The sequence below is a fragment of the Oryzias melastigma genome, linkage group LG22 (assembly GCF_002922805.2).
Source record: "Oryzias melastigma strain HK-1 linkage group LG22, ASM292280v2, whole genome shotgun sequence".
Taxonomy (NCBI): domain Eukaryota; kingdom Metazoa; phylum Chordata; class Actinopteri; order Beloniformes; family Adrianichthyidae; genus Oryzias; species Oryzias melastigma.
Genome location: NC_050533.1, coordinates 27,435,037 through 27,444,913, shown reverse-complemented (window position 1 = coordinate 27,444,913; position 9,877 = coordinate 27,435,037). Strand labels below are relative to the sequence as shown.

The following is a 9,877-nucleotide window of genomic DNA, read 5'->3' as shown; positions in this document are numbered from 1 at the left end:
AATGGGTCAGTGACTGTAAAGTGGTTTGGGCCTTCAAGTAAGGTAGAAAAGTTCTATATAATAATTTTATTTACCATAAAGTCAGAGAGGCCAGACTGAGATGGTTTGGACATGTTCAGAGGAGAGACAGTGAATATATTGGTAGAAGGATGCTGAGTCTAGAGCTGCAGGAAAGAGGTCTAGAGGAAGACCAAAGAGGAGGTTTATGGATGCAGTGAATGAAGACATGAAGGTGGCTGGTGTTAGAGTGGAGGATGCAGTGCTCGCCCCTCTCCACCGACGTCCTCTTTTATTTCAGGATTCAGTTTAAGAATCTATTTTTGAATAATATAAAATGATGATGATTATTATCAGTGTTGATTGCTTTCTCCACCTGTCCATGCTTCTGCTTTCGCTGAGCACAAATCTGGCCGCTCGCGCCGCAGCTTCCGCTTTAATCTGCCCGGAATGACATCACAGCTGCCGGCGCGAGGAGCGGGGGCGCCGGGCGGGGAGCGCCATTTTCACGCTGTGGCCGGTCAGTCAGCCAGCAGCTCACACAGCTGTCACCTCCGTCTGCCACACCGACACCGGTACCGAGCGGGTTTCCTGGAGCTGCTGCGGCCATGGAGGCGGCGGTGAAGAGGCCTGTCCCGTGCGGCTCGGACTAAAGCCTGGTTCTGGTTCTGACACGCCGTTGCTAGGCGGCTAGAATGTAGCTACAACACAAGGAGAACCTGATGCGGTGAAGTCCGGTTTCAGTCCTCAGAAAGACCAAACCATCACTGGCAGCTCGAAGATTCAGCGTCTCGGTGGCGACAGAACCGAGCCTTCAGAGAGCAGGAATCTGACGGTCGAGCTTCTACGAATGTCCCAGAGAACGGTAAGACGGGCTCGGTGTAGTTCTTGGTTTGTATGGGATTACCGTCTCATTACCTCCCTAAAATGGTCCACGGTATTGTGGCACACTCGTTTATGGGCGTCGTTTTAAATCTGTGCAGCTTTTCTTCTCCAAACGTTCGTTCTGGAGCGATGCGGTCCATGTTTACATCGACGTCAGGAATTAGACGCCATAAGCACATTAGCTGTCAGGCAGCTCTGGTTTGACAGGAATGAGGAGAAGACTATCCGGTCCTTCGGGTCGGTCCGCCTGCTAACGCGCTAACAGGAAGCGGAGAGGAGAGGCGCACACCCACGGCGGCCCGGGAGCCGGATTCGTGGGCCAGAGGTCCGAGAGCGCGTGGCTGTGACCCGGTTCGTCACGTGACAGTGGTCTTCTCATTGGCATTCAGAGGGCTGACGCGCACGCTGAAAGCTGCCTGTGTCGAGCACGCGGCCCCTGGCAGACAGTGCATCCCAGTGTGGTCCTGGAAGCTGCTGGAATATCCACGCTCATGCAAACACCGAATGAACGGAAAACTCAGCATGTTTGTCTCAGGTGGTTCTGCTGGTCTGCAGGTGCGCCTGATGCGCCGGTCCATGACGGCCTTCCTCTGGACAAAACCCTCCAGGACCCAGGAAACACCGCCTTTGTGAGAGGCCTGCCCTGCTCCACCTTTGCCCGAGATGAATCACAGTTAAAAAAACAAGTCTGATCATCTTTCTCAACCCTTGTAGTGTCCTAGGCGTGTTTCATTACAAGTGGGGCCATCTGGACCCACAAGACAGCACCCAGAACTCCTTCTTTTAAATATTTCATCTTCACTGGTCGTCGTGGCAGACATGAAATCCTGTCCACCTTATTCATGGGAGGGATCACACATCAATATAAGGGTGGGGTCATCTGGACCCATAGGAGAACACGAGGGTTAAAATGTGCATCAGGAGGATCTCAGTTTTTGCAAATGTCACGTAACTTATCATGAAAAAAAGAAAATCTGGTGCTCAGTAAAACTGACTATATTTCCAAAACAACAGTGTTAAATTCAGTTGAGCGTTCATTGAGTGACTAGGGCTGCCATGATGAATGATCGACGACTAATTTAACTGTTGATTATTACCTTATGTTATATGGAGTCAGAGTGTAGTAAAGTTGAAAGTTCTAAGGGCATTCTGATGGCTCTTTGGAGTATTTTGGTATTCACCAAAATTTTTTAGGCTATTTTGGAGTTTAGCTAATATTTCAGCTGTTTTGGCTAATTTTGGCTTTTTCAGTGTTTTATGGTTAGTTTGGCATTTAGCTAATATTTTTGGTGGCTATCAGCTTCAGTTTTTTCAGCTATCAATTTTAGTATCTTGAGCGGTCAAATTCAGCTTACAGCATTCACATTAACATTATCACAGGTAATGCTATATATCTAGTTCATAATTAGTTTAAAGCTAATGATAGTTGACATCTGAGCTTTACATCCAGTTTTTGCATGACCGGATTAGTCGAATAATCTGAAAAAATAATTGATGATTAGTTGACTATTAAAATAGTCGTTTGTGGCAGCACTAACAGTGATCTCAAGAAATGGGCAGAATTTTAATCCAAAGCAGCATTCAGCACTAAGGTTGAATATCTACTGAATCAATTAATCTGCTTCCAGTCCTAAAGGACTTCATTCAATGCTTCTGTATCCAGAACAGAATCATCAGTCTGGTTTTAAAATCAGCCCTCACTTCTCTTATGGCTTAAACCCAGGGGTCTCCAAACTAAAGGCCAGATCCGGCCCTCCTCCACATTTGTCCTGGCCCCCTGAACATTATCAGAGATTTTTCCTTTTTTTTTTAAATCATGCGATTGAGACCCTCATAGTGTGACTTTAATTTCCACTCCTCTGCAGTCTGTGTTCCTATCTGGTTATGTGTGGCTTCCTCTAAAATTACAAATGTTTGAGTTTAGACTCATTCTGGGATTTCTACACTTCTTTCGTTAGCATACAACTTGACCCCGGCCCCACATCAGAGAAGAAAACCGCTATGTGGCTCACACAATAAAAAGTTTGGGGACCCCTGGCTTAAACTTAAAAAAGTAAATATTTTATTCATTAATTATTTTAATCTAAATCAGGGGTCGGCAACCTTTAACAGTAAACAACCACTTGGGCTAATTTTCTACTGATCAAAATCTAGTAGGAGCTGCACAGTTTTACTTTAGCCTTTTTAAGAAATTTGGATTTGCATTCATGACCTTCTTTTTTTATAATAAATATGAATTATGTCTATTTTTGGCACAAACAAAAGATAAAATATGAAAAGAACCTAGCATATCTAAAAATTGTATTTTATTTTATTTTTCAAAATAAAAAACACTCTATACCTAACAGGATCATCTCAGAACAGCTAGTAACCCATATTGAGCAGCATAAGATAATATGTGCTTTTAACTCATAAAAGATCAAACTTTTTACCAAAGTTTTCCATATAAATCAGTTCATTCTGGAGGTAGAGTTGAACAAACAAGACGTCTTCAGGTCAACAGGATGTAAAAACCTACATAGTTAATCATCTATGTGAACCTCAGACATTAATTTATACATTTAACTAAACTAAATTAAATAAATGCTAATTAAGTCATCAAAAATTGCTATTTTGTTCTTTTTCTCCTCTTTGTCCTCAGCAGTCTTACTCTGCTGGGTTTTGTTATTTTAGTTTGGATCTTGGTAGTCTTAGTTTTCAGGCTTTGTTTATTTGTTTTCTTTAGGTAGTTCTGGTTATTCAGACATTATCAGGAGCTGCTGACTCTGACGGTCGACATGTCTGGGTCAGCAGTCTCCATGACTTATTTTATGTTTGTCCAAAGAGGGAGAGCTAAAAGAGACTCACGTGGATCTGGAGCTGCAGGTTACAGACTCTTGTTCCAGATGAACAGAAAAACATTTTTATGTACAAGTACAATGAAAAGCTTTGAAGACACAATGAGTTGGTGTTGGTCTCCCTGTGCTGGTCTCCAGCCCGGATAAACCACATGTGCAGCTCGGTGAAAGCTGATTGGCTGTGGTGACTCCTGAAAGCTTCACAACAACACAATCAGTTTATGCATTTGATCAACCCATTTTTCATTTTCCCAAGTAAAAATTGATTTAAGTGTCAAATTGCTATTGAAACCCTTAATTAGTTCTACGTGTGTTTTAAGGTTTGACAAAGTTCATCTGTTTTACATCTTTAACTTCTACAGGTAGACTGAGCATAGTTTGTTGATTTGGAACCACAGTAAAATCCTGTCTTTTAACCTCTGAGGCGTCGCTGGTGAAGCTTAAACACAAAATCTTCATCACTATCATTGTAATTACAGTAGATTTTGAAGGAGAAAAGCGGCTCATTTTCAAAATCTACTGGAATTATCATGTTAACAATTCAAAAAATGACAGGAAATCAAAGAACATAAACACTGGAGGTTCAGTGTTAAAGGGTTCAAAAGAAGCTCAGTGTGAAGCCCTTTAAAAAGATTGAAAGTAGAGGAGTCCAAACATGACATGAGACTCAGTGACAAGAAACTGAGTTTAAAAAGGACAGCATATTAAAAAGCACATTAAAGCAAAAGCTATAAAGGAAATGAAGTTCAAGAATCAAATGAAACGAGTACCAGCAAATTGCTTGTAATTATTTCATGCTTTCTTTTCTCCAGGTGAAAGTACCATCAGCTGTAAGCTTCAAATAACACGCTTTTAGTTTTTTCTTTTTGCATTTATTCTGCTGAAGTAAAACATGTTGTTTGGCGTGTTTTATTACCTCCATGTTTCTCAACACAGAGACAGAGTGATTTTGTTAAGTGTCCTGAGCTGTGAAACAAACCAGTTTAACTTTCACCAAAGCATCCTCTAATTTGCTTTTCAAATGTTCTGATGAATGATGAAGTGTTGAGGCAATTACCCAATTCTAGTATTCAGTCAGCCCTACAGTCTGTCTGTCTATGCAGACATTCGTTACCTTTCCACCTCCTGCGGACCAGTCCTTCAGTGGACTGATCACATGGCGATCGAGGGGGCTGTCCTCTGTGTGGTTTTCAGAGAGTGTTCAGATGATTATTTACTCTTCATCTGAACCTCCTGGGGCAGTTCAGGGCATGTCTGCTGACTTTAAAGCATCTGTAATGTGAGCAGTTGCTTTAATGAAGGCTATCACAGATAGTTGTAAGATTACTTTCATGTCTGCGCCGCTGTGAAGAAGAAGTCACTATTGTTTTGTTTCAACATTTTCATTGGTTTGAGTTGTGAAACTTGACCTCAGTGGTGTTTCTGTCAGCCTCCAGTCTTTTGTGCTGGTGGAGGTGTATTAGCTTACTGCAGGTGCTGCTGAAGCACTCTGTCTTAATCCTCTTACACGTGTGTGTGTTTGTGTGCACGTGTGTGTATTTGTGCTTTTAGCCTTTAGTTTTTATTGTTTAGCAAAAATAAAATACATAACAAGGATTCATAAAAAGAAAGTCGAGCAGAGTGCAGGGAGAGGCAAAAAACCCAAACGGCTTATTCAAGGCCTCCACCCAAAACAGTCAAACACATAATATATATATATATATTCCAAAAGTGTTTAAAGATAAAAGTGGCAATTCATATACAAGTAGTTCACAATAAAATGATTTGTCTAAAAACAGCAGTAAAATACAATTATTAGCAGAAAACATAAATTTACCAGCCACTAAATAACACCATCGGGACAAAAGTGAGAAACATTTCCGAGACAGTTTGACCCATGACCATACAAGTCAATTTTAGAACAGACAATATCCAAACAAATATGAGGAAGACTCGACGCGAAACAGAAATTAAATGCTTGTTTAAACATCTTATACAACACTTTGGAGAATTGTAAGTTTTTATTGGATTAGGGAATTCATTCCAAAGTTTTTCCTCCCAAAATCTAATTGAAAACTGGCCTAGAGAGTGAGAAACTTAGGTAAATGAAGAGCAGAAGAATTATAGGAGAAGATCCTTGTGAAGTATAGAAAATCAGGATCAAAGGATAAAATGTACCTTAAAATAGCAGTTTAAATATTTAGTACTCCTGTACACGATTGAGCTGAAATATTCTCTGTTTTCTATTTTTAGATGTGTTGCCAAGAGTTTGAAAATCTTTTAAAACTTTTTCAACTAAATGTTCCAGCTTTTACCATTTTAGTCAGAGAACGGTAGTGGTCTCGTGTCCAGACTAAAGTCAGACACGTTCATTCATGGATCCATCTTCTGGATGCTGTAAGTCTTTAAAAAAGACTGTTAAAAACTGCAGATCAGATCCCTGCTGCCACAGTCGAAGGCTGTGAGGAGCTGATTTAATGCACATGCTTGAAGAAACCGGTGTCATGAACAGGATGATAGAGAATCAGTGATAGTAATGACCGTCTGTAGCTGTCCTTCCACCTACCCGTCAGAGTTTACTGATCTAAATGGAACTAGGGAACGCCTCCAACGGAAGGAAAAGGCAAAGCTCAGACCAGGGGTTGTGACCTTTAACAGTAAAAGAAGCATTTGATCAAAACTTAGAGGGAGCAGCATAGTTTTACTTTAGCCTTTAAGAAATTTGGATTTGCATTCATCACCTTTTTTTGTCATTAAAGTTTTTTATTGATTTTTTTCCCCAAAAACCTAACAACAACAGCAGCAAAAAAGAAAAAAAACTAAAATTACGAGAGTATCTGCTCCGTACATTTAGAGAAAAGAAAACAAGAAAAATGGCACAATTCAACTTCTGTAGTGGAAGAAGAGTCTTGTGTAGTTATAAATGTCATAAAATGGTTCCACATTCTGCCTGTTTTTTCCTGGGTAGTGTTAGTTTTAGCGATGAAAATCTCAAATGAAGCGGTCTCTGTCATGAGTTTAACCCAATCCATGAACTGAGGTTTGTGAGGTCTCCTCCAATTCTTTAGAAGGAGTCCTGCGGCCACCATTGATCCAGCTATTACTAGCTGAAACGATTCTTTTGGGAATCCAAGAGATTCATCTCCTAATAGACACCGTTGTGGTAATTGAGGAATAGGTAGTCCAATCATAGTTTCCATGCTCGTAATCACTTCAGTGCAAAAAGGACAATCCCAAAACATGTGAAGAAAAGTACCAGAGTTATTTCCTCATTTCCAACAGTTGTTCTCTCGCAACAGGCCCATCCTCAACATCTTTGACGAAGTGTAATAATACTGGTGCACAATTCAATGATGGATGAGTTTACTTCTGCCTTCCCTAGTGCCCAACCAGTGTCTGAAAATATGTTACGCCATACCTCTTCAGGAATGGCAAGTTGTAGGTTCCTTTGCCAGAGAAGTCTCAGGCTCTCACAGAGTCTTTCTCTGGTACTTCAAAATGTTTTGCAGTATAAAACACAGATGCAACAAGTAATGTACTAGTTGAGTTCAACCACATTTAAATTATATATTATTTTCCTGTACCCAATTTAAACCACAAGCTGATTTCACACTACTCCAGAGTTGTAAATATTTCCTAAAGTCCCCTTCTCTGCCATATTAAAGGTCTCTTTTACCTCACTAAATGACAGTAAGGTATTGTCTATATACAAGTTCCCTAATTGTTGTATTCCTTTCTCAAACTAATTGTGCCAGATCAAACGTGATCTACTTTCCAACATTATTACCATCTCTCAAAATGTTATTTACAAAAAGCAAACTTATTTTCAAAATAAAAGACTCTTTGTGCCAAACAGGGTCATCTCAATGCAGCTCTGGACAGATAGTAACCCATATTGTGCAGCATAAGATAATATGTGCTTTTAACTCATAACAGATCAAACTTTTTACCAAAGTTTTCCATATAAATCTGTTCATTCTGGAGGTAGAGTTGATCAAACAAGACGTCTTCAGGTCAACAGGATGTAAAAACCTACATAGTTTATCATCTATGTGAACCTCAGTCATCAATTTATACATTTAACTAAACTAAATTAAATAAATAATAATTAAGTAATCATTACTTTAAAAACGTACTATTTTATTTTTCTTGTATTTATTTTTTGTTCTTTTCTCCTCTTTGTCCTCAGCAGTATTACTCTGCTGGGTTTTGTTATTTTAGTTTGGATCTTGGTAGTCTTAGTTTTCAGGCTTTGTTTATTTGTTTTCTTTAGGTAGTTTTGGTTAGACAGACATTATCAGGAGCTGCTGACTCTGACGGTCGACATGTCTGGGCCAGCAGTCTCCATGAATTATTTTATGTTTGGAGCCACCATGGAGAGATAAAAGAGACATGTGGATCTGGAGCCAAAGGTTACAGACTCCTGAACTAGACAGAGAACTTCAGAGTGTAGAAGAGAAGGTCTGCATGGTCTCTGTCCATTTCTCCTTGCAAGTGTTTAGAACTAATCCCTCTTTTGTCTTGCAGTAGCAGAGAAATGTTTCAGGTTTTTAAATCATACAGACACCATACCTGTTCTCAAGTCCTTCAGAATATCAGTTTAACACAAAATGGTTCTTAAAGTACTGCTGCTGGTTTACAAATCACTCATGAAATCTGATTGTGTGTTTTAACACAGCGCAGTATAAAAACTGTAGTTGGAGCAGTTTGTTGCCGATGAGGTACAGAACATTTTGCCTTCATGCATCTGCAGGATGCGTGAGGACATGTCCACCATGGTGAAGGAGGAGGAGGATCCGGGGGAGAAGCTGTCACAAGATGAGATCATCTCCCAGACCAAGCAGGTGATCCAGGGGCTGGAGGCCCTGAAGCAGGAGCACCACTCCATCCTGGAGGGTTTGCTGGGTACTCTGCGCTGCCTGAAGCAGGACGAGGAGGGCGTCCTCGTCGAGGAGAAGTCGCACATGATCCGCAAGTCCCTGGACATGCTGGAGTTGGGACTTAGTGAAGCTCAGGTATGTGGAGCAGCAGCAGCTGGAGAATCATCTCTGGTGAAATGTCAGACTTTTATATTTGTGAAATTTAGAGGATACTTTGGTTTGTAGGGTTTTTTTTTGCAAAGTTTGTCCTCTTACCAGTTTTCTGTGATAAGGAATTTATTAGACAAATATATGCATTAATTTGACTAAACACAAACTTAAAAAAATGAAATAAAAAAGTTTTTAGGCACCTTTGTAGGCTCATGAGCCATTTCTGTTATCTCACTAAAACCGTTATAACACCACTAATGAATGATTTCAATAATGTAAATGTGGGTGTTCAGATGGCATGTTCTGAAGGTTATCATAAGTACCGTCCAGTGTAGTCCTAGTGGGGTTTTTAGGAGACAGTACATTTATTCGTAACTCAAACTTTTAGGGTATTTGGTGGACAAACCTTTTCCTCCTAAAAAAAAGCATAACACATTGACAGATTCAAACATTTTGAGGCTATTAGAATATCTAGTGAGTGTAGTACACATGTCCATCTCTCAAGGCTGGAGAGACCTTTCAGTAGACAGAGCACAAAACTTCTGCAACAGAAACGGATCTGTTGAAATAGACGCTTCACTGCTCAGATGAGGAACAGAAAACCTGCTGATTTGCAGAAAAAGTTCACATACCATCAACTGCTGATGTTGTTGCTTTTTCCAAACAACGGACGAGTCATTGCTGATGGTTCAGCTCCTTCTCAGTGTCCCAGCAACCTGTTTGGTGAATATCTCCACCATCTCATCCACAGTCTGCAGACTGTCCCTTTCAGGCTTCAGTGTTTTTCTGGAAAGTCCTTCCTGTTTCGGAGCTGTAAACTCTTCAAGAGCATTCCTCCCATCCTCTGGCTTCAACACATGCAACCTGCTGGCTGCTTTTACCCTCAACACCTTTAACTAACTCTACAGCGAACATTTGTTGTTGTTGTAGAAAATACACAGAGTAAATGTAACGCACTCTTATTAGTTATTACTATTTGTATTCCTTAGTTAAGCTTAAATGTTTTTGTAGCGGTAAGGAGTGAACTGTCAATCTTTAGTTCTTTCAATCATTTCATAAAGGAATTCGGGAATTAGAAGTTGTTTGTGAACTTTCTGGACTTTCCGACCAGGTCTCGTATGCATTTTACATCTGACATGCATTCTCTTT

The 9,877-nt window shown here is 40.3% G+C and overlaps 1 protein-coding gene across 5 annotated transcripts in view; it reads left to right on the top strand.

The window, feature by feature from the left end:
* Positions 1 to 348: 348 nt before the first annotated feature.
* The window catches only part of klc1a (kinesin light chain 1a), a 42,476-nt gene continuing 32,947 nt past the window's right edge, over positions 349 to 9,877 (top strand). For 2 of the 5 annotated variants that reach the window (XM_024261446.2, XM_024261445.2), the window contains exons 1-2: positions 349 to 862; positions 8,452 to 8,713. In XM_024261446.2, the coding sequence (XP_024117214.1) occupies positions 8,453 to 8,713 (261 nt within the window). In that variant the 5' untranslated portion in view covers positions 349 to 862; position 8,452. The remainder of the gene's footprint in view (positions 863 to 8,451; positions 8,714 to 9,877) is intronic. The other 3 variants (XM_024261447.2, XM_036209843.1, XM_024261449.2) reach the window with 2 other exon arrangements.